The sequence below is a fragment of the Bactrocera tryoni genome, chromosome 1, assembly GCF_016617805.1.
Source record: "Bactrocera tryoni isolate S06 chromosome 1, CSIRO_BtryS06_freeze2, whole genome shotgun sequence".
Lineage (NCBI taxonomy): Eukaryota > Metazoa > Arthropoda > Insecta > Diptera > Tephritidae > Bactrocera > Bactrocera tryoni.
In genome coordinates this window covers 89,125,907-89,151,545 of record NC_052499.1, presented here as the reverse complement: position 1 = coordinate 89,151,545, position 25,639 = coordinate 89,125,907, and the positions used below count along the sequence as shown (strand labels likewise).

General features: G+C 38.8%; 1 protein-coding gene across 1 annotated transcript; it reads left to right on the top strand.

The window, feature by feature from the left end:
• The first annotated feature begins 212 nt into the window (after nt 1-212).
• LOC120777381 (octopamine receptor beta-2R) lies at nt 213-23,739 on the top strand. Its single transcript, XM_040108676.1, has 6 exons — nt 213-1,213; nt 4,185-4,283; nt 11,945-12,043; nt 13,648-14,033; nt 14,955-15,132; nt 16,796-23,739. The coding sequence occupies exons 1-6, from the start codon at nt 213-215 to the stop codon at nt 17,109-17,111; spliced, it is 2,079 nt and encodes a 692-aa protein (XP_039964610.1). The 3' UTR covers nt 17,112-23,739.
• The last annotated feature ends 1,900 nt before the right edge of the window (nt 23,740-25,639 follow it).

Here is a 25,639-nt window from a genome sequence, read left to right as displayed (position 1 = left end):
AATATATTGAAGTGGAATTCTAGTAAATTGCAAATTAATTGAAAGGGAAAAGCCCGCAACGAGTTCAGTGCAAGGCGAATTAATAAAAATTAAGTAAAATTAAATTAAATGAAGGAAATGAATGTGGTCTGCTCATAGAAAGTGAATAAAGTGCAATAGATATTTGAAAGCAAAAATAAGTCGAAACATTTGTGCGAAAAGGTTGAAACAACATGTCTACCAATACTCCAACAATGCTTCCATTAACTGTAACAACAACAACACCCAACCAAACCGCAATCAGTCAAACAGTGCAAAGAACTAAAAACGCATTCGCAACGCGTCGAAAAAGACGAAATTTGTGCAGTGAACTTGAACAGTGCAACAGAAAGCGTGTGGTGTCTAATGCCACAACAGCAACAACAACAAGAACAACACGAATTGCAACGAGCAAATTGGCAAATTATGCCGACTTCCCAACGCCAACGACTGCGCCACCAACAACGATGGCGGCAATGGCAGCAATGACAACAAGAACAACCACAACAACAATGCCTGCAACGACAATGCGTGCGGTAGTGACGCAACTTGCCACAAGGACCGCAGTGTCGCGCACAGCAACCACAACACCACCGCCGCCGCGATTATCCACTGCCCCGGCGGCAACAACACCAGCAACACCATCAGCAGCAGCGGCAACTGGTGCAGCCACCATGCACCCACGAAGACATCACTGTCAGCGGCGCGCAACTATAGCAACAACACCAACAACTGCTGAGGCCCACAACATAACAACAGCGTTGCCGCGTGCACGCGCCGCCAGCCTCGGCTTCAACCTGAGCACGGCCTTCGCGACCGCTCTCTTCCACACCAGCGTTGCAGTTGCAGCCGCTGCCTCGACACAGACTCAAACGCAACTCAGCGCCGCTGCCAAGCACCAGACGCCCCAGGCACAGGCCGTGCTGGATAGCGGCATGCTCTCACAACTGGACTCCAATGCCACTTCCACGTTGCTGGGCTCAGCGGGCGCCACCATGACGCCGAGCAATTTCACGCTGCTGGACGACGCTGGCGCCGATGGTGTTGAGGGCATCAACGATGTCACGAATAGCAGCGAATGGTTCGATGTTGTGTACTTGGTGTTCAAGGCGTCGCTAATGCTCTTCATCATAATTGCGGCCATTTTCGGAAACCTTCTTGTCATTATTTCTGTGATGCGAGTTAGAAAATTAAGGTAAGTAAATGCCTTATTTGTCCATTTCGTTCATTTTCAACTAAAGACACAAGCCTTCGACCAAATTAAATGAAATCACATAAGAGCATGAGGGACAGAAATAGTAACAGGTCCTGCGTGAAGTTCTCCATCAACAACTACATTAAGTATTAGGTCTACACCTTTGCTTCCGCCGTTTTTTTTGTAAATTTAAGGCTTTATTGTATAAAAACGGTTACAAAACTGTTATTCAAAATATTGGCCGGCGCTAGCTACTACTTTTGACCATCTTTCTGGCAGCATGTGTATTCCGTGACGAAAGAACTCCTCATCTTTCGAGTCGATCCTAGTATCAATCCAATTTTTGACTTCTTCATAAGAACTGAAATGCTCGTCAGCTGAGCAATTAACAAAATCGCCATAGCTAGCTTTGGTTGGCTATTTCCAGGCAATCATAAGTGTTAATTTCATAAGTTCATCAGCCGATTGTTAAATCGCAAAACGAATAATGCCAAATTTTTATATCGCTTGGTCGCCCTTTTATGCACTTAATGTGTTAATCTTGGATCTGATATGATGCATTCATCCGTCCTTTAATGGCAATCAGACAGGAGATAGAAATCAAAATGTTTATTTGTAAATTTTCTTGTGCGAGTATTCATCAAGGCCGCCATTTATTGAAAATCTTTATTGAGTAATTAGTTGAGATCGCATTTCAAAGATACAGCTGCCTATTTTCGGACCGAAATGAATTTCGTCGACAAGCGCGTCACATTAGCGTTAATTAACAAAGCGAAATCCGGCTTACATACTTACACATTGATACTAAAAACCTTGCTATCTCAGAATGAAACTTTGCAACTTCGCTCAGCAACGCTAGCAATTTCGCTTATTAAAGCTGCAGCGGCAGGCAGGCAACGCCTTAAGCGCGCTTCGATGGCTAAGTGACTGATTCGCCACGGGTGCGGCAGGCGCTTCGGGGGCTTATTTTGTGCGTGCTGTCTCCGAAACACACACAGGCTTTAAGCGATAGAACGAGCGCAGGCAAATTCAAAGGCCAATTCCATTTAGGAAAGAAGATTCAGCGGCTGAAGTAAACACCGGCAATGCATGCAGCCAGAAGGCAGAAGGCAGAAACAAAAAATAGGAAAGCATAAAATGAGCTAGCAGTTTATGGTATGCCGAACGCGGCGTAAAGGATAATTAATGTAGCCGATTATTTTGGGGGAGCGGCGTCGTTTTTTACGACCTTGAACAGGAGACTTCAAGGAGGTTTCATGTCTCAGCTTCGGTTCTCTTTCATCAATTCATTTATTACTTTCTTGCAACGCATTTGCTTGCTTTGTTCATTTGTTAATTTATCTTTGCTACATATCTGCTCTTATGAATTACATAAATCATCGGGATCACGAGTATGTGGAAGACAAGTGTGCACCGCACATTTTTTCACCAAAGCGGAAAGCCTCTGACAGTCTTATCTCAACTAAAACTCTGAATTTTCGCCTATTTGCTGCAGTGGCACCGAACCCAATGGGGCTTCCGTATTGGTGGTGAAACTTTCAGGTTTTTGGTTCTCGAAATGAACTCAGAACAATGAAACTTGATTTCAAAGGAGCATCCTTGTTATATCTTCAGCGAAAAACATTCAGCTACTCGCATAATTCCTCCGCAATACTGTTCAGCTGTGCAGATTCTCATGTCAAAATACATTTACACACACATTCGCATATTAACTGTACACCTAAATAGTTGCTCACAAAGTTAATTAAGCAGCTAACAAAAATTTGCCTCAGATTTATGCAAAGCAGTATTAATTTTCTTCATATCTTTGAACCAATTTCATTTTGTTTTGTCAATAGCTGTGGGTGGGAAACCCATAATATACATCTTAGAGACCACAATTCCCATTCCAGTGACATGGCATAACTGCTACTATAACAAATATAGATATACAATAATAATTATTACAATCTGCACACATTCCACCACACGATTCTAACAGCTAAAAATAACCAATCGAAAATCTTAAAATTCACTTTTTGCCGAATTCACGAAACGTCGAGTGCCAGCAGCAAATCGTTTGTCAAATCTGGTGAAACATTCAAGGCAACTGCCGTCATGTCGTCCGATGTGTGTGCGCATCTGTATACTTATAAAAAATTTGCTAAAAGTTAATCAGTGGCGAAAAAATAAATAAATATTAATATTTCATTTGCCATGCCCAGAAAATGCCAACAAACACCAACAACAACACACTATCTGCAGATCGGCCGTGGTTTGTGATCAAAGAGACTTGGCAGGCGGGAACAAGTTTATGGAAATTTTAGAAAGATTTTCTAGATGAAATCTTGTCTCTTAAGCATTTTAATAATTCCGCACTTTTAATGAAACATTTTTCATGAGAAGCTTTGGCAATTAAACACTTTTATTAAAATTCACTTGACTCACGCAACACATTATACTTAAGATATTTAAGATACAATTTAGCATAAAATATAAATTTCTAGAGCTCAGCATCACATGACTTTTAACATTGTCGGCTGTGGCTACACGGAACTAGGCAATGTTGCCTGGATTCCTAGAATAAGAATATTGTAGGGAATAAGGTTTCGCTCGAGCGGCTTGCACGGGTAGTTAAATTGCTTAATGAAGCTACTGCGCGTCGCAAGCCACGCTGCATGAACTACTCTCTCTTGTGTAGATAGCGAACTGTGGGACGGCAGTATTAGCGTTTATGAGCTCATTAACAACGCACTTGAGAGTACAGGCTTTACGCTTCAAGCTATATTCTTCGGAATTCTTTCATAATTTTCCCTCTTCCACATTTTATACAACTTTATACTTTATACTAAAGAGCAACTTACTGAGAATCTCGAACGGTCCTCAAGCAAATACTATGAACTTGATATCAGTTCATAATACATTATATATTTATGTGTTTACTAAATACGCTTTATGGATTGATTACTTTTTCCTTGTCTTGTCTTTGCAGAATTATAACGAATTACTTCGTCGTGTCGTTGGCTATGGCCGACATAATGGTGGCTATGATGGCTATGACGTTTAACTTCAGCGTTCAAGTAACTGGGCGGTAAGTAAAAAGAACAATTATAAGAAGTATAGTGTGGAAGTATGAGTGGCAATTGTCGCCGCAGATTTGGTGTTGCCACAGCTGTGACCTCTGAAATCTCGTTTATTTTCCTTTATAATAAAAGTTTACAAAAGCTGAAAGACTAACGAAAGAGCTATAAGAGATAAGGAAAATGCACTTTAAACTGTCTTTCCTCCTCCTTTTCATTTCTGCTCCCTTTTAAGGCTCTATGCCATTTATACGAGTGATGCTTAAGGAAAATTATAAGAAAAAGCTCCGTTTCGTACAAAAATTTCAGACTTTACTAACTCATAGTCTAGAACTATATTTCGTTTCACTTCTACAGCGTTGCCAAATAAAAAAAATTGCATCTCAATATTAGTAGAGACCCCCAATAGAGGCAAACCTTCAGTTTTATCTAGGACTTTTCATGCGAAACATTCAACAGTTGGGAATGCTGACTAGATGCCGTGCATTTCGGATTTGATGAAAATTAGAAATATTTGTGGGCGGTCGTTATTTCTGAAGTTGATTTTTATAGTATATGCAGGAAGTTTCAGTTACGCCTTAAAACAAGTTTCAACTCTTAAGATATTCCAATTTAAAAGACTCTCTTTGAATTTTTTAATTGGATTTTGTACATGTTCGACAAGGTTTGTCCGCAAAGTAATATGACTGATTTTCTTTCACCGCGATTGTAATTTGGAGCGCGCACCGACTGGATTCGGTAGAGGGCGTTCCTAGCTAACGAACTAGCGGCTAGTTATTTGTCTCCGAGCACCTGGAAAGTCAGAACAAACATTTATGCGCGAATGTGTTTCTATGAGTGGTGCAAGCGAAAATGCTGCGTTTGTTAGAGCAGAGGTACCCGATTAAATTCTGTATGAACTGCGGCGAGTGGAAGTGTGCCAAGAAAATTTGAACTTGTGTGAAAGTGACAACCAAGTTTTGAATAACGTAATCACAGGTGACGAGTCGTGGATCTTTTAGGAGTGATCCCGAGAGTGGCACACGCCGGTGTCTCCTCGCCCAAAAACGGGAATAATAAGCAAACGATGCTCATTGCCTTTTTTGACATCAAAGGCATCGTCCACCATGAAATTGCTCCTGCTGGACGAACCGTCTACGCCGAGTTTTACGTGGAAGTCTTCAAGAGACTCAAACGAAAGGTCAATCGGGTCCGAAAAGACATTGCAGCCGATTGGAAGTTGCACCACGACAACGCCCCGGCTCACACTGCTTTCTTTCGAACAGCTACCTAACCAAGGCCGACATCCCAACGCTTCCGCAACCGCCCTACAGCCCAGATGTGGCCCCCGCACTTTGTTTGTTCCCTTGCCTGAAAAAGCCGATGAAAAGCAAGCATTTTGAGATGACTGAGAGGATCCAAGCAGCATGCACCTCGGCTCTCACGGCTATTCCGGAGAATGCCTACCGTGACGCCTTGAATGTTTGGAAATCGCGCTGGCAGCGCTGCATCGACGCAGTAGAATCCCAATTTGGAAGTTTTTAAGGAATTGTAATATTCTCGTTCTTTTTTTTTAAATCGACTCAGTCCTATTACTTTCCGAACAAACCTTATATAATAAATCACTTTGTTCTGGAGACTTTTAATTATAATAATTGAATACTGATACTTCTTTTAAGTTGTAAACTTCAGAGTTCGCTTATGATGAAGCACACGTGGGTTTCGAAAAGTAAATGTGCGTGTTCCAATTCCCCAACTTTTGATGTTTTAATCTAACTTAGCTGCTATTCAAATTAGCTTACGAGTAATGTGGCTTAGCACAGGGGAAATTGCCGCAATCAACAAAGTTTTAAAATCCAAATAATATTTGAGCAAAGTTTAATTACATACAATATTTAATTGCCGCACCGCTAGCGTATTTGTATGTGTACTTAAGTACAGTTAGCGGCAAAGCAAGCCAACAGGCTTGCCACATGTTTCAGTTTTTTGGACATTTGCAGTGGTTCATAAAAGCAATAATTCAACTCTGAAGGCATTTCTAAAGCAACGCTTTCTTATTAAACTTGTTTTTTTCAATTGCAAGTAATTTTGAAAACGAGTGAAACTTCCCCACTGAAACGGATCTAGCATTTCAAAAACTCCGTTGGCAACCTTGGAAACTGTGCCCCTGCACACTTACGCAGAATACTCATTTGCACCGCAGCCCGTCGAGTTTACAAAAGTTTCATGTTGAATTCATAACTTTTATCGCAGATTCTCAACGCTTTCAGACAACACTTTGCACAACATCTCAGCGAAATCCCAACGCATTCGCTCGCAACGCAGAGTCGTCGGGTTGGCGCTGCGAAATAAAAAATGCAAATAGCAAACAGCTGCAAGTACTTACTATACAATTCTCCCCCACCTCCCACAGATATGCAAGCGCAAGTGAACGTACATTGAAACATACCAACAGTGGCACACGAATACCAACACACCAACTAAAAGGAAACCAGCTGGTGGATATGTTACAAACGAGCTTTAAGTTGTGATACAAGGACGCCAATTCACCATTAGAGGCACTGTGTCACGGCTTTCGATTCGGAAAGAAACTTATTCAAAACAAGTGCTTAAGTATTTATTGTTTAGCTCAGTACCTCAAGACAAATCTCCTTTCTTTTAACATATCTAAGTGGCATTTGCTATACAAATCCCGGACAACTCCCAATAGTTTAACATTACAGATTCGGAGGAACCGAAGTTTACGGGTTTTCTGGTTTTTATTTGATTTTAAATGGTTTTGTTGTCTACAAATTTATTGTTGTTCACAGACCTGGTGCTTATTCCTTAGTCTCTGATATTCAGTAAATTTAGTACTTGATATACCGTTCTTCTATGATATAATCATCGATAATTAAAAACACTAAATACTCAGAAATTTATTGACTGTTAGAAACACATTTCTCGCATTTCCAGTTATCAGTCACTGGCTAACGCATTATCGCATGAAATAATACAGGTGCTTATAAACTCTGCTGGCGATAAATCCGCCGGTAAGCTTAAAATTTGGCACACATTTTGGCCTCGGCTGAGTGCCAGACCACTCACATAAGTTTGTTAAAAAAACATAGCCGCAAAGTCTGAGCTTCGTTATCAGCTCTATTACAACCTGCGACCCAATTAAAACTGATTTAAATCAAGACTAACTTCTTGCGATGTGTCATAGTCACACACTTAAGAGGCAGTTCCTCTCCCCTTGGCAGGCAAATTTATTATCAAAGCATTGGCACGTCGCTGACAGCAGTCAAAGAAATTTTTGCTAGACTTCATATGCCATTACCGAAACCCCCACATACTCGTACTTGAACACAGCACACTTGGCTTACACATACTGTGAAGTGTCTTCTGCAGCAAGGCGCGTTAAATGCCATTGTCTTCGTTGGGAGAATGTTGTCTGCCCGCGTTCTCTTTTCTATTTCCTCAAGCTGTATGTGTGTTCAAGTAGTCAGCACCTGCTTGTCGCCAGGTGATGAATGCGCGGGCACAAAAAACGAAAATGTCGGAACGTGTTCTTGCAATTGAGCCTTTGGTAGTAGTTCGGATGCACATACATACACGCACACACACCTATAAGTGAGACAACGTATGTGTGCGTTCTTTGGCACCGTTTGCGGCGACCCAATTCCTCCGGTTGCCTTTGCAATTCAGACTGCGCCAACTTTTTTCCAAACAGTCCTTAAACTTTTCGCTCGTACAATTTGGTTTATCGCCACTTTTTGCTTCCTTTGCTTTTCAACTTTCATGCGATTCTCGTTCATTTCGCGAAAGCAGTGCTATAGATCGCAGATAATGAGTTGTACGAACATGCTGGACTGACTCCATCGAGGACAAGAATGCAAATTGAGGCGCGTAATAAGCGCAATGGAGGAGAAAGGTGCAGCCAAGGGGAGGACACGCTGGGTTTGGGGCGCGCCGTGCACCAAATGCAGCGCGGGCTTTGCGGTGCTTGAGAACTTTGGCAAATTAAATGATTATGACATTGTTGGGAATTCTCCAAAAGCGTGAGCACATAAAACTCTCACTTTCAGCTGCAACTGGGGCTGAAATTACAGTGACATAATGAATATAGTCATAAAAATATTTCTTGGCCAAAATATGCAAAAAATACCCGCAGCTGAAATTGGCGAAGTGATTCTAGCTAACGAGTTGTTGGCTGGCGGAATGAAGTGGCAAATGTGATTGCATGATAGTAGAAAGTGGAAATGGAAAGCAAATAGAAGAGCCAAGGAGTGTGAACCAAATGCATTGCATCTGTACTGGACTAAAACCAAGCAAAAGTAGAGGGACATATACGTATCAATTGCAGTCACCAGTTGAACACTTCGAGCTATAGTGATAGACCTGAAATAAAGAATATCAATTCCTTTTTTTTATGAATGGAATGCGTAGAAGTATTGATTTGGTAGTGATACAATACGTCAATATGCCATCATAGTAGTACCAAAACAAAACGCTCCAACTATGTAGCAGCTTTAAAGAGGAAGAAAACATTTATTAATAAATGAAAAAATTGAAAAAACATTTCCTCTCATGAATACATAAATAAACAAAAGAATACAATAGATTCGTTACAACTTGATTTTTGGCGGTCAGTTTACATGCCAGCTATATGCTATAGTGGGTCCTACAAATGAGCAGTTTTTGGGGAGAAAAGGACGTGTGCGAAATTTTAGTACGATATCTCAAAAACTAAGAGACTAGTTCGTGTATACACAAACACACGGTCAGCCCATCATGCTGATCATATTTCGTATTTCTAATGAAGCTTCAACTTGTTTTTATACTCTCGCAACAATGTTGCTAAGGAGAGTATTATAGTTTTGTTCACATAACGGTTGTTTGTAAGTCCTAAAACTAAAAGAGTCAGATATAGGGTTGTATATACCAAAGTGATCAGGGTGACGAGTAGAGTCGAAATCCGGATGTCTGTCTGTCCGTCCGTCCGTCTGTCCGTCCGTCCGCCCGTGCAAGCTGTAATTTGAGTAAAAATTGAGATATCATGATGAAACTTGGTACACGTATTCCTTGGCTCCATAAGAAGGTTAAGTTCGAAGATGGGCAAAATCGGCCCACTGCCACGCCCACAAAATGGCGGAAACCGAAAACCTATAAAGTGTCATAACTAAGCCATAAATAAAGATATTAAAGTGAAATTTGGCGCAAGGGATCGCATTTGGGAGGGGCATATTTGGACGTAATTTTTTTGGAAAAGTGGGCGTGGCCCCGCCCCCTACTAAGTTTTTTGTATATACCTCAGTAACTACTATAGCTATGTCAACCAAACTCTACAGAGTCGTTTTCTTCAAGCATTTCCATATACAGTTCAAAAATGGAAGAAATCGGATAATAACCACGCCCACCTCCCATACAAAGGTTATGTTGAAAATCACTAAAAGTGCGTTAACCGACTAACAAAAAACGTCAGAAACACTAAATTTTACGGAAGAAATTGCAGAAGGAAGCTGCACCCAGGCTTTTTTTAAAAATTGAAAATGGGCGTAGCCTCGCCCACTTATGGACCAAAAACCATATCTCAGGAACTACTAGACCGATTTCAATGAAATTTGGTATATAATATTTTCTTGACACCCTGATGAAATGTACGAAATATAGGTGAAATCGGTTCACAACCACGCCTTCTTCCAATATAACGCTATTTTCGATTCCATCTGATGCCTTTTCTGTATAATATATAGTACATTAGGAACCAATGATGACAGCGTAATAAAACTTTACAAAAATACGGTATTTGAAAAATATGTAAATGGCGTATAATGAAATCTCGATTATCACTTTATCATGCGAGAGTATAAAATGTTCGGTGACACCCGAACTTAGCCCTTCCCTACTTGTTTTTTTTTTTATAATGAGCTTTAATGAACCAAATATAAATCATTTTAGTCGACCGCTTTTTTCCATTTTTCCGCTAGAGACATTATTTCATCAGTGTAAAACTTTTCTGGTTTCTCGGCGAAAAACTGCGACTTGTAATCTTCACAGGCTTCTCTTGAAGCCAACTTTACTTCAATAAGGGGGTTCTGCATTGACTGAAACAAATGGTAGTCCGATGGTACAAGGTCAGGAATATTTGGTGGATGCATTCGAACTTCCCAGCCAAGCTCTCCCAGTTTTTGCCGAGTCATCGAAGAAGAAGAAGAAAAGTTTGGTCTAGCATTGTCCTGATGGAAGACGAAGCCCTTTCCGTTGATTAGTTCTAGCCTTTTTTTGATTGCTTCTTCAATCTCATCAGTTGTTGACAGTAAAATGTAGAATCAACCGTTCGACTAGGCTGGAGCAGCTCAATCCCACCAAACACTCAGCATAACCTTCCGAGGCGTCAATCCTGGCTTTGCAAGCATTTGTTGAGCTTCACTCCGCTTGGACCATCATCTTTATCGCACCTTTTTGGTCGTATTTGATCCACTTTGCGTCTCTTGTTACCATTCGCAGATGTTATTTCGGTCCATTAAATTTTTCACAGACAATTCATATGATACCTAAAGGTCGAGCTTCTTTCTGTAGCCAGCCTTTTTAAAATGGTTTAAGCCCCTGGTCCTGGTCAATCTTCTTCATAACTTTATTGACTTTTTCAATGACAGATCGACCAGAGCGAGGTGCATCTTTCACATCGAAATTTCCAGAACGGAAGCGAGCGAACCATATTGTTCTGTACGAATTGATACAGCATAGCCTCCGGAAACTTCACAAATTTCATTGGTGGCTTGAACAGCTGTAACTTTTTTTAACTCCCCCGAACTTAATTTTTTTTGGTTAAATGAAGCTTAAAATCTCACCTTTCCGACACTATATGGTATGACAATATGTGATGGGTAGCACTGGAGATATACGACTGCAACGACATCTCTTGACAAAATACGAAAATAGTTTTTCGACTACCAATATATTTTCATATATATTTTATAGAGTTTCCGTCGTTTTCTCTGGATGTTACAAACTTCGTACAATTAAGTGTAATATACCCAGTTCATTTTATTCGATATACACGGCGTATACGTAACCTCAGCGAAAACAACAAATAATTGATTTTTTATCGGTACTCTACTCCTGCACAAATTATCATTTTGTGATGCCATTTAGTTTGTATTTTGCCACACGGCTTTGTTTATTTCATAATTTGCATTTGTCTTCGTTTGTATATAATTTCTCTTCTACACTAATAAGTTCAAACGTTGGTAATAGTCAACATGTAGTTATCTTGGGATCAAATGTGGCTTATTGCTGAGGAAAGGGATTTGTAATGATCTGAGCCCAATCGCTATTATGCTTTGGAAATTAAAAAAAAATAATTATTTAAAATTGGAATGCAACAAAGATTTATACATATATATATATACACATAACTAAAATGAAAATACATTTTCGTTTAAAAACATAGGGAGCTTTGCAAATATTTCGACAGACCATGGAGCTCTTAATGGAAAATTTAAAGACATATATGTTATTATTACCATTTGCCTAACTTTTGTACATCAAACTAGAACTTCGTGATGCCAAATTGAATTTTCTGATCGATTTCTTAAGATTTGCTGAAATGTGCTTGCTTCTTTTAAACGTACTCTTTGTTAATTTAATATTCTTTGAAGAAAAAGCAATCATCTATAACATTTATAATTTCACTACTTTTATATTTCAGTTGGAATTTTGGAATATTTGTCTGCGATCTGTGGAACAGCTTGGACGTGTACTTCTCAACCGCTAGCATTTTGCATCTGTGTTGCATATCGGTGGACAGGTGAGTGTGACAATTACTGCTGACCTTACGAAAGGTTGGATTACTTCATGCGTTTCAAATGTGAAATGAGATTTGGCACTATTCTGAACAGAATTCTCATTTAAAAGAGCAAGAGCTGCTCACAAAAAAGACGATTGTTTCTAAAAAAAGCTTATTAGTAAATTTCTTCGATATGAAATTGAAGCGTAGTAATAATTACTAAAGATTCCAGTCATCATTGCGACAAGCCCATTCTTGAAAGCTCTTGCCCCTACTTGAAGACTGAAGAATTATTCACCTCGGAACATTTTTTTTGTGTCATAGTAGAATTGTATTGTTTTGTGCAAAATGTACACAGGAACTGACTTATGAACAATCAAGGCATTACTTATACCTCTAACATCTGTTTCGCTTAACATCAAAGAAAGAGTTCGTCAAAAGCTCCTTAAAACCAAGTCCTACGGGCCTTACAAAAAACAAAAACACAAAAATACATGGGCCAAATCAAAAAGGAAAATATCTACTTAGTTTGTATTGCATCTAAGAAATTTCATTTGTTCACATTCCCAAACAAGCTAATTTTGATGGAGTGAGCCGACAGGGATGAAATAATTATTTGTTTCCCACTGGAATTCTTATGCAATGGTCTTTTCCATTTAGCGCAATTTCCTTTTTAACCAATTTGTATTTACTTCAAATCTCAAGTTTCTCTATATTTCCAACGTAAGACTTTCCCGAACTCACGGATGTAGCCTAAAGACTGACAACCGAATACAATTGACCGCAATTCAGAAGTGGGTCCAAGCAGCTGTCATATGTCAAGCAAAAATCCGCGCCAAATTCACCCATTCATCAAAATTCAATTTCATTCAGACATATGTCAAAAAGCACGGAATTTATTATTAGCATATTTGTCAAATATGTACCAGCGAAATGTATTGGCATAAAAGTGTGTGAAAGTATGTGTCTGTCAACAGAATCAAATTTCATTCGCCGCGCAAGTGTTGTAGCTATTCGCATCCAAAGTGCGGCGAAATAGGGGAAGAGGAGTCAGTAAATAAGACGATCATTTTCTTAACCGAATTGAAGTGCTCACATATGTCGACACACACACGCTTGCACATGCATATGTGCACAAGCGAAGTGGATGTAAGTGGAATGAAATGGAGTACGCCAATTCATAAGACAGCAATGTGACCGAGCGCAACTGCCGCACTTGCAACATGCGTCATATGACACAAGACAACGAAAAATATGACTTTCATGTTCAAGTATTTTTCCTTTCGATTTAGCACACACATACAAACACATAGGTTATTATATTCAGTCAAATAGACAGACAAATCTTTAAATGCTTTACTCAACTTTAGGCAGTCAACCAAGCGTAAATACACAACTAACCATTTTATGAATTGAAAATGTCAAACAACTTTGTTGCCATTTAAAGCCGCCACCATATGTGGGTTCCATTCACTCTTTCTTCGTGCAAGGAACTTTGGAGTGCAGACTCTTTGAGGCGTTTTTAGTTTTAAGTATTTTTTTCTCTTGGCACATTCTGAGATTCTTTGTGTAATTTCGAAAATTCGTCCTACTTTTATCTCTATTTTACAATTTATCATCTGCAGATATTATGCGATTGTAAAGCCGCTCAAGTACCCGATCAATATGACGAAACGCGTTGTGACCATCATGCTGATAAACACGTGGGTCTCGCCGGCTCTGCTCTCCTTCCTGCCCATATTCATCGGTTGGTACACGACCGAAGAGCACAAGATCTACGTGAAACGACATCCCGATCGCTGTGAGTTCATCGTCAATAAGCCGTACTGCGTCATCTCGAGCTCGATCTCCTTCTGGATTCCATGCACGATCATGATTTTCACGTACTTGGCGATATTCCGCGAGGCCAACCGTCAGGAGAAGCAAATGATGGCGCGGCAAGGCAACGCGATGTTGATGCACCGGCACTCAGAGGATGCCCGCGCCAGCGTGGGAGTAAGCAACAACACAGGTATGTCAACGCACCTTTTGCTCCTTCCAACAAGCCTGAAAACCAAAACTTCTACTCAAAATTTGCCTCATGCCACAAACTTTCGAAGCTGTGTGGAATCTGTACGGCCTTACACGTTGCAAACACTACAAATGCTCACATCTAACGTAAACCTAATATTTTCCATACTCCTTATAACTCTTTAAGTGAGCGCAAGCAGGCGTGTGCGCTTGTAAAAGCAAGACAGCATCGCTGCGAGTTTTGCTTTAGCTAATGGCCAGGTGAATGTCTTACACGATATGGGCCGCATTTGTGCGCTGCCAACATTTAATGGGCAAACTTTTTCAGGCTCAAAATATTTGGAAGATATATTACAAACACTTCGCCATAAATATTACCAGCAGTTAGCTACACGAGTGCGCCGGCAGGATATACTCCGTGCTACACGGCGTATACTCGACATGTAAGGCGCACCTTCAACGCTTGGCGTTCACAAACATTTTTTCCGAACACTTCATTGTGTAACGGCTTACCAGTCTAGGAAGCCGAACAAAACACTAAACGCCAAACGCCAAAACAAACAACTCGACGGCTAGTCAAACGGCAACAGTCGAGCACAAACGGCCAGCAAAGTTTCACTATGACCAAATAAAGGGAGACTATGGCGCTTCCCAATGGGTGGCTTCTGGTTTGCCCTTTGGCAATCATAATTATGTGTAGCTCCCAGACAAACCGCTCGTTTGCTTTTTCCCTCCTTTTCGATGGCCAATCGCCAAATGCCAAAATTTGTTGGGAATTATCGCAAATCGGAAGTTTTCGCGTAACTACTTCTTGTACTTTTATTGATAAAGCTGCCGCGAATATTCTCCTTTAAGCTTATCTTTTGTTCCATTTTATTTCGCTTTGTTTTCCATGTTAACCGCTTTGCTTTGATTGCCGCAGGTGAGGCGCTCAGCGGCTCCGGCTCGTCGAAAACTTTGACGCTGCACGAAGTGGAACAGGACCACACACCGACAAAGGACAAACATTTAATCAAAATGAAACGAGAACACAAGGCTGCGAGAACTTTGGGCATCATTATGGGCACGTTCATCGTCTGTTGGCTGCCATTCTTCCTTTGGTAAGTGTGTGTGTCGTTAATTGCAACTACCTTTAATCCGTTCCTTTTGAATACGGCGAGCGAACCGTAAGTGAAAAAGACTCGAAACAAACGCATCATTCGGCTGAAACTTTTCACGCATCGCCACACACCGATAACAAGTTTGACAACAACAATAACAATTTTATAATATTTTATAGCTCATTAATTGTATCTTAGACACTTGCTATCTCACAACGGTTTTTTGACAAAAGAACGCGAATTAATCAAAACAGCGCCATAACATTCAGACAATAAATCACTTACATATTGACAGACTCTCAGTGGGAATACACGAGCCCCTTCTCACATTTTTTCCAAATCTCCTTCTTCTTAATTGGCGTAGACACCGCTTACGCAATTATAGCCGAGATAACAACAGCGCGCCAGTCGTTTCTTCTTTTCACTATGGGGCGCCAATTGGATATTCCAAGCGCAGCCAGGTCCTTCTCCACCTGGTCCTTCCAACGGAGTGGAGGTCTTCCTCTTCCTCTGTCTCTCCCGGCGGGTACGGCGTCGAATACTTTCAGAGCTGGAGGGTGGGGTCATGTGTAGAAGTTGGATAGTTGAGTGCCAGAAACGACTCTTTTACATATGGCTCAAGCAGCTAACGACTTCCGGTCTTTGACCAAGTATCCTCTGGGTATCCTAAGAACATCCGTTTGAAGGCGAGCTAAAGTGAGAAGGCGAAACATCGCCTACATGGGGTTGTGCGCTGTGTTTGGGACCCGCCACGTAAAAAGAAACACCCAATGAAAACTAACAACCAGCCTTTTTTTCCAAATACTCCGACAGGCCCACAGAGGCACTTAGTAAAAATGAGAGGCTCGATTACCACAATTTTGCCAGAAATTCCAAATTATGGGATCTTCCTTATTTCAAATCTCATTCCCCCTACCCTTTCTTCTACTGGAACAATATGCCTTGTTCCGCAAATTTATTCCAAAAATACTCTTCGTGCATATAAAGCTTGTTTTTTTCATAATATCATTAGACTTGCTTTGTCATCTTTAAAAACTCATTTCCTTTGATAGTTACTCTCTTTGGGAAGACTGCAGTGCTTACTTCTATTCCCAACAAATTCCCACTAATTAAAATACTCTGCAACAACAACTTCAGCTGTTTTAAATGAATTCGAGATAACTTCCACTCGACTTACTTTGAATTATTTAAACGGCGCTAAGAAGCGAAAAGGCCGCCGGCCATTATTAACTGATCAAAAGCACTACTTTCCTGTTGTAGTTCGGGTGAAGAAAGCGAAGGAAGGCAAAAAATGCGTAGGAAGCTGGTGGAAAAAGAGTAAAACGTGAACGGAGCGTTCTTCTCAAACTCTCGCAACTTTCTTTCCATTTCACTGAATTAAAAATGTATCGAATTTCACTTTTGGCTAAAAGCGTGTGTACTGGAGGAAGAAAGAAAAAGTTAACTTTCTGCAATATTATTAACATTCCGGAACAAGAAGAATAAGCCAACGAAAGAGTTGCTAAAAGGAATTTCTGTGCAAGACAATATTTTTATTTGCTTTAACAACTTTATTCTCAAACAAAAGAAATGAAAATTGTTCAAATTATTTTTACAGTTACAGTTACTGCTCACAACTAGCGCAAGCCTAAAATAAACCCTTCCACTTTTCCCCTCATTTCAGGTACACCATCACCAGTCTATGCGACTTAACCGCGCCGGACATTGTGGTCGCCATACTGTTCTGGATCGGCTACTTCAACTCAACGCTCAACCCACTCATATACGCTTACTTCAACCGCGAGTTTCGAGAGGCGTTCCGCAACACCCTGCAATGCCTCTTCTGCAACTGGTGGCGGGATCGCGGTCTGCCGCTCGACATCGACATACGACGCTCCAGCCTGCGCTATGACACACGCGCCAAAAGCGTCTACTCCGAGAACTACTTGAGCGCCAGCCAGCCACCCAGGCGTACCAGTCAACTGGTCGACAGCTTATAATACAGCCGGGATGACTCGCTGTTGTCGGTGACGCGCACACCGCCGCAGCGATCCACGTCAATGCAACTGCTGCCAACCCAACAGTCCGTGCAGATGACTGACTCGACGCCAGTACGCGCTGCCGGCAGTGGCATGCATCAGTTGGCGCCACTCCCACTGCCGTCGTATGTCGGCAAGCGTTTGCTCGAGATCAAACCTGGCGCTGGGCACGATTTGAATGGCGGCGATATGCAGGCCAGGGCTGGCGCAGACAGCAGTGTTGGCGACGATGATGAACCACAACAGATACAGATCGAAATACCGTTGGCCTATGTCAAGAAGTGGAACAAAAGCAATAAAATGACAACGGCAGCAACAACTGCAACAACTACAACAGCGACAACAGTAACCGCGGCCACGGTCAACAGCACAAGCACAGCGCTGACTACAATAACAACAACAGTAACAACACCCAAAGGCACTGAAATACACGAACACACACACGTTTAGGGCAAACTCTAGCACCCACCGACCACTAACTGAGGTGGCGGAAGTATTGTTCGAGGAATCCGTGCAGTAATCGTACAGAACAGGTTCTGCGATAACTTCGTATGTATGTATGCATCAAAAGAACGCCGTACGTGTAAAAAAAAGAAATAGAGAATTCGTGCTCAAGCATCCTCCATTTTATTTGCCAAAAGTTATAGTTCTTACTATTCAGCTCTTCGTAGGAGGCTGGGTATGTAATACGGATCGATTAGACGTGCGCCTATCGTTCTCTGAAGAAGTTCATGGCCCTCCAGCCCTTGAATGGAGTGAATACATGTCTTTAAGTTCCCAGCGGGATATGGTAGACATTGGTAAGCGAGCGAGGTAAACGATACATCATGATTGTATCGCTTTCTCCGATCGATGAAAGTTAACACGGTGATGTCCTAGGAAAAGTACAAGATCACCCTTTTCCCTTACCATAGGGACGAAGAATTCTTCGATGCCAAGGTTAATAATAGAATAGAAGAAATTGCATATTAATTTTGCCTTATTTATGAAAGTGCGTGTATGTATTTCGTTATGAAAATAAGTATTTATGTATAAAAAGGAATAGTTTCCTTTAAATTTTGTGGCTGAGTCTCTTCTCGTTTTTTCCAAGCAACGAGACTTAAAGAAACGGCCTTTGGCAAGTCTTGATGCTTTACACATTCTACAAAAAAAGTTGAAACCGTGTGTAGTTATAAATTTCCTTCAATGATGAAAACACGAAAAACTTACCAAATAGTAACGCATTAAAGTGCTTCACTTTCTTCATTTTTAATGAGTCTTCTCATATGCCTTTTCGCGAAAAGTTTAAACACAAAAATAAGCAACATTTTTGATTAAAATAGCAGCTCACCTAAACACAACCAACTTTCTGCAAATTTTCTTCAAATGCTTGACGATTTGACGAAATAATGAAAATATTTTCTTATAAATTTTATTTCATCAACTTGTATTTGTTGTTTACATATTGTTTTGTAACGTTTTTCACGTACTTACTTGATTGTAAATATGAACGCAGTAGAATTTAGCCACAAAGGTCACTTTTATGCATTACCTGGTATCGAAGAATTCTACATAGAATTTTCTTCGAAGCATTCTTCAAAGAAAAATGTAAGCGGTGAACCATTATCCCGCTGGGTTATATTTTAATTCTGAAATAACAAACCAAAAATAATTTTAAAAAATTAACAAAAATCGATAACCATTAAATGATATTTTAAAGTAGGAATTTCTTCGTGTTTCGGCTTTAAGCCCACCGGCTTTATCGGAATTAAAGCACATTTGGATCAAATTACTTTTCATAGAATAGTCGGTATATTCATATGCTTCGGCAAGTAACATTTAATCATTAAGCGCAATAATCAGTAATGCAATTTACAATGCTTTTTCCAGTTGCACATTAATCCGCAAGAGCGTCCGTTGAGCTTCCCTCTGCCGCCGTGCAACATATGCCAATATCATAGATATGCGTTTTTTGCCTCCGATGCCCAATTAATTAGTAAATGTGCACCTGAATTAGCATCAGGCGCGGCATCTGTGGCAGCAGCTGGCGCTTGCATCGGCAAATTTTAATCAGACAAAAGCTTTTTTGCGGAAATCAATCGTCAAACATCGTCGCATGCGAAAAAAGGCCGAACACCGTGCACAAACCCGTTATCGCGCGCACTTTCCGATAGAATTTATATTTTATTCAATAAGCACTGCACTGGCAAACAAAAACCATTATGCAATCACTTGCAATTAAGCGACGCACAAAAGTGTGTGAAATTAATTCTCACCTTCTCCCAAAAGACTTTCGATCATTCGCCCTTGTTGATTTAAACGCTTTCCAATTGTGTTTAAAGCTAAAAAGCAGCAGCAAATTTGCTCGTGGCAAACATTTTTAAATATTATTATTATTGAACAACACCGAAAAAAGCCGAAACGGACAAAAACGATGGAGCATTTCGCAAATAAACGATTTTATTTTAATGAGAAAATTACTTACACACCTGTTCGCCAACACAATATATTCATACATTATTCCTACATACACACATATAGTATATATGTACATAGATGTGGATGCATACATACATACGCAATATCCATGTTTAAGTGAACTGCAAACAATGTTAATTAGCTAATTAAAAAAGAATGTGAACTAAGAGGAAATGTAAATTACATTGAGGAGTGTTCGCGCAGTGGCCAGTCCGGATGCGTGCGTGTGTGTGCTGGTGTGCGTTATTTAACATTTAATCAAAATGTAGCACGTTAACTATGTGAAAACATTTAAATAATTGATGAATATGCCAAATGCCAAATCAAAATTACTTCATTGAATTAATATTATAAAATGTTTATAGTTCATGACTGCTAGGAATAAGACTTTTTCACTGCGAATATAATGATTTGTGAGCAATAAAAACCCGAAATAAATCAGCAAACTTTAAACATTTTTAAAGCCAATTCGACTCGCTCAACTCTCATATTTTTGATAACATCATTTCATAATTTTATTTATTAAGTTTCGTAGTTTTTCTCTAGTGATAATCTTGATAGTCATCCATGCGGTTTCCCATAATCTTTCGCTTATTTTTGATTTGTGCTCAAGTTTTTAAACAAATGGTCTTAATGGGCGGAAGTTGACATACAACTAAAGAAAAAATCTAAGCTTCCACAGCTGCTCTAATACTCAGTTTCTGTAAATTAATTTTCGACAAATACATACGATGTGAACATCGTGCGAAAACGGACATCGTTAAAGAAGCGAACTTTTCGTTATTCTTTATGGGAAAAAGAGGAGTTCTTTACTTTAGCTATGGGTTCGTACAAGTTCCATTGCACCGAAATTACTGAATTTTTTTCGGAAAACATATAATTTTATATTTTATTTAAAAAGCTCATTAAAAGCTTTCAACTTGTATCAATTCTCAATCATCAATTCATTTCTCAAATACAAAATAGATATAAAATTGACAACAACAGCAATAAAAATTAGCGTATAGAAGCGCTAGTGACGCAGTCAAATGCTTAGGAGACTTATATTATTTAGCATTAATCACTATACAACTACAAAATACAAAAACAAACCAAAAATTAAAAGAAAAAGAAGCATAAATATCCAACATATACGAATGTAAGTAGGAAGAGAAATGTAAAAAACTGAATTAGTGACAATCGAAAGCAATAAACATTAGGCAACATTGTTTGTGTAATCTGTTTGTACATATGTTTGTATTAGTACCAACTAACTAGTTATAAAAGTGAAAAAGAGAGACTAATAACAATTAACAAAATTTACGCTAACTAAATATTACGAACATACATATAAATGAGAACACTAGGCAATTATACCAAGTATGCATATAACAATTACAAAAACAAAAACAAACAAAAATTACCATAATGAAATATTCAAACATGTACCAAATAGAAATCAAAAACCATAAGTAGATTAATTCTAGTGAAAATTCAAAGTAATAAAACCGCGAGCGATAGAAAATCAAATCTCAAGCAATCCAAGTACGTAACTCACATAAATGTTGAATGTGCACGAGAAGCGAACCGTCGAAACAAGCTCAAATGTGGACTGTAAAATAATCAGATTCAAATATTCAAAATTAGGCAACAGAAAAATGTACTTACATAAGCGCCACTGACTGCTCCGTTGGTGGTGATTCGAAAGCAAAGCCACGCAACAAAATACGTAAAGTAGAAGCTCTTCCAAGAAACTCGGAATTCTGCTAGATCCAAAATATTGAAATTAAATTTTCGAAATCGCAACAAATCAAATAAGCAATAACGGTTGTTCCACAACAACACAAAACAGAGCGTAAGCATTAAATTAGCAATGACAATGCAATAATAAATAAATCATTAGAATACAAGAAAGACAATTACCAAAGTAAATACAAGTAGTAAATGTGACTTCCAAATGAGTTTCGAAAACGTTCCTTCTGCTATTGCTCTGCTGTCTTTTCTGCAAGTTATGTCGGCACTTTGAAGTCTTCCCTACCGAAAATGACGTAAAAGCTCGCTCTTGATTTAGTTTATCTTTTGCACAAAAATTTTTTGCTTGGCATCTTCTTCCGACAAATGTTTTTAGAGCTATTTTTGACTTGAATTCCGCTTGTTAAAAAAACCATTCCACAAGCTCTCATTATATTTGAAAACGCTTCCACACAAGATACATTTATAAGGCGATTTCAATATACCCTTTGCTATTTCATCTCAAATTGCTAAAAAATTGCAATGCCCAGAACCCTTCGAACCCTTCTATCTTTGTCGAATATTTGGATCGATGAACTGGTCTTTTTGGCCCATGTCGAAGTGAAAATCAACAAACATACAGCGAACAACTTTCACATTTTAACGCTCTATTTAACAACTTAGGAAAACTATGTGTACATTTTTGAAAAACAATAACATAACGCGGCTTTATATTATATTTTCCTTCCTTTCATTAGGTCCATCTTAATAAAGTGCAATAAATGTGTCGAGTTTGGAAATAAGAAAAATATGTTCATTCAAACACTCAGATTTTTTCGTAGAAAGTGTTAAGTGTTTCAAACACATTGCAAAATAAAAATAGATTTAAACATCCCAGGCATTACCGAGAAGTTTGCGTTGCAATTCCTGGAATTAAGTTGACTGGGTAGCCATCAAAGCACGGCTTGCAAATCGCTTTATAAGTCAGCAACTTGATTCCAGCAAATGCGATGCCAAGCGAACGACAAAAATGTGAATGTGTGTGTGCGAAAAGATTATACATTTTGTGGCAAGTGACTCGAAAGCTTAATGAAGTGAAAGTTTTGAATAACGCTAAATAAAAAAATCCGTTTTGAGAAAAATGTTTGGACACAAGTTTCGGCAGTGACATGTTTTACCGGTTCCAGGAAAACCATTCGGAAATAGAATATCACTATGAATTCTAGTTCTAAATTGTCATATCAGTTTTATAATTTATGTGACGACAGATCGAAAAATAAATAAGAAATGACCACATAAATAGAGCAAGAGACCCTCGGAAAAAAATTTTAGGATAATTTAAAAATAATATATTAAAATTTGACATCCACAAAAACAAGTTGTGCTCGCTTTATGTATTATTTTTTTTAATAATTTCAAAAGTATCATGTAACTCGGCACGGCCATCAATTACTCAATGATTCATTTACGAAAACCGCCGAGTGTGAGTAGTTTGGCCAATGGATTACTCGTATTTTCATGTAAACATTTGACAGTTAATTATTCGAGTGTTTTTTAGAAAGCTCTAAACCACACTGTGAGTGTGTGTGTTTGCTCACAATGACAATGATTTATGCAAATATTTACACTGGAAAAAATAGTAGTGAAGTTGGTATGAGCGCTAATCAAACAGCTTTCCGCAAAGCGAAGCCAAACAATTAAAGCGGCACCATTTCACTATTGAGCATAACTTTATTTATCAAATAGTATTTATTGTGGAAATGTTGTGTGATTACAGACAAACACTTTTCATCGCGTGATGCTAGTCGCACTTTAACTAACCAAATAACCGGTATAAGCGGTTAAGCAAGAATAAATAGGAGAACAAAGCGCATTCAATCAAATTGTTTGAGTTGTACCTTAGGTACGAAGCTATGCTTCTGTGTATGTATAAGTATGTATATATGTATACGTATGTAGATATTTTTGTAATGTACTTTTTATAACTAAACTTAACTAATCTGAGGAGCAAAGCATCCACTAAAATGACACAAACATTTGAAAAGTGTAAAAAGTCTAAGAAGTCGGAAAACTTCCTCTGCTCGTTGTACAAATATGCGTTCATTAATATTTACTGAGATAAGTGCAGATATTTTTAAGTGTTACAGACATTTTGTTTATATACGTACATATGTTAACATTAAATTATTTATTGCTATTCTAATATATACACATACACATGCATATTTATTTTGTTAGCTGTAAATTTCTACAAATAAGTGAGACAAATTACTAGCAGTGGAGTACTATTTAACTATTAAACTATAAAATTAGCATATACAACATTGAATTAGTGAATATATGTGTAAAACATCAAGAGAATACAATAATTAATAATGCAAAACAAAAGGAAATTAATTAATAAAATAAGGTATAAAAGATATAGAGCCGCTATTTTACTTTCTAATCTACATGGGTAATAAAGGGTCGAATGATGTAGCTTGGAATTTTGCTACGTGGGAAAGATGGTTTTTGGTTAGAAAAAATACAGATTTCCGCCTAGGGACGGATTTCATTCCAATGTTCCAATAAGGGGTGAGAAAGCCTGGTAAAAGTGCATCAAATGAAATGTAGTACTGAATATTTGGTTGCATTATCTCCATATAACCCCAAAAGAAGTGTCTAATTGTCTAATAGTTCGAAGAGCATTTAATGTATTATCAAAGACTAACTCATGTCGAAGCTCTATGGCCAGGAATATTGCCATAATATAATCATTTCAAAAGCCCTGGTGACAAAGACAATAAAAAATCATGTTTCAGTCGGTATTTCCTCCATTTGGAGAGAAATTAAACAATTTTATAGACCCTTCTAAAAAGTATAAAAGCTATATTAATGTAAACGAGTACACAAATTAAGCAGATAAACTTTTCCAATAGTATTTTCATTTGTATTTGTTCAAATCTTAAAACCTAAAAATATTGTTTTCAATAATTTAGGTTAAAGAAAGCCACGCCGGCGAGAGCAAGCTAATAGACTACGACTCAATGAATTGTCTCATTAAATAGACGCGAACGTCAGCCAACAGCGGAAACAAAATTAAACACATAAGGCATTATGTATATGGTATACTTATCTATACACTGTCTTAGAGGAAGAACAGAGCAATTACTTTGTCAATAAAATTCCATAAAGCCAATCAAAGACAAGGGTCACGGAAAACAATAGGGAACTATGGAAGAAAGCAATGAAATATGACACATTTGCTCTCCTGGGGTGCGCGGAAGTCACTTAAGATGAAAGAACGTCAGCGCACAAAATCAATTGTGGGTGAACAAATAAAGTGCAAATGTGAAATGTTGTGGATGCCACAAACTACCACAAAGCACAATTCAGCGAAATACAAGAAAAACGAATAACTGTGCATGTACAAATATCCAAACGTTAGCTGCCATTCTTTGATGTTTGGTGTTGTGCGCTTAGGCATGAAAATCGTTTAAAAGTTAATTAACTCACTGTTTATGAAATTCAAAATGACACAATTAATAACTCAGAAGATTTAATCTTTTTATACTCTTGCAACATGATGTATCAAAAACTAATCGAGATATACAAGGTGCGTTCCAAAGTAAACAGGACTTTTCGAATCTATCTATCTTTATCGATTGTCCAGTGCTATTCCATCGATTGGAAGTGAAGTTATTGCGTTTTAAGTGTCAGTATGTTTGTGCTATCGGTGCAAAAGTGATCTTCGAACAAAGAGGCAGCATTAAATTTTGTTTCAAAATTGGTAAACCTTTTACCGAAGCGTTTCAATCGATGAAACAAGTTTATGGCGATGATTGCCTATCCCGTAGCAGAGTGTACGAGTGGTTTCAACGTTTTCAAAGTGAGCGTGTGGACATAAATGAGATCAACATTTCCATCGAAACTGTGCGTGAATTCATCAAAAATCAGCCGAAATCATCATTGAAATTCATAGAAATGGAAGTGAACATCTCCAAAACATCGATATCGCATTTTGACCGAACATTTGGACTTACGAAAGGTGTGTGCACGATTTGTTCCGCACAATTTGGAAGACTGTCTGTCTGTCCGTCCATCCGTGCAAACTGTAACTTGGGTAAAAATTGAAATATCTTGATGAAACTTGGTAAGTGGGTTCCTTGGTACAAAAAAAAATCGAGTTCGTAGATAAGCATAATCGGACCACTGCCACGCCCACAAAACGTCTTTAACGGAAATCTGTAAAATGCCATAACTAAGGAGTAAGAAATAAAACTTTAATTTGGCACAAGGAATCCAAGTAGCAAAATGGGCAAACTTTTGAAAAAGTGGGCTTA

Bases quoted from the DNA above. Each gene is read 5' to 3' on its own strand.
- LOC120777381 (XM_040108676.1), top strand. From the start codon at position 213: ATGTCTACCAATACTCCAACAATGCTTCCATTAACTGTAACAACAACA. The intron at 4,284-11,944 runs GTAAGTAAAAAG...TTTATATTTCAG, and splicing joins AGCGTTCAAGTAACTGGGCG to TTGGAATTTTGGAATATTTG. The intron at 14,034-14,954 runs GTATGTCAACGC...TGATTGCCGCAG, and splicing joins GGGAGTAAGCAACAACACAG to GTGAGGCGCTCAGCGGCTCC.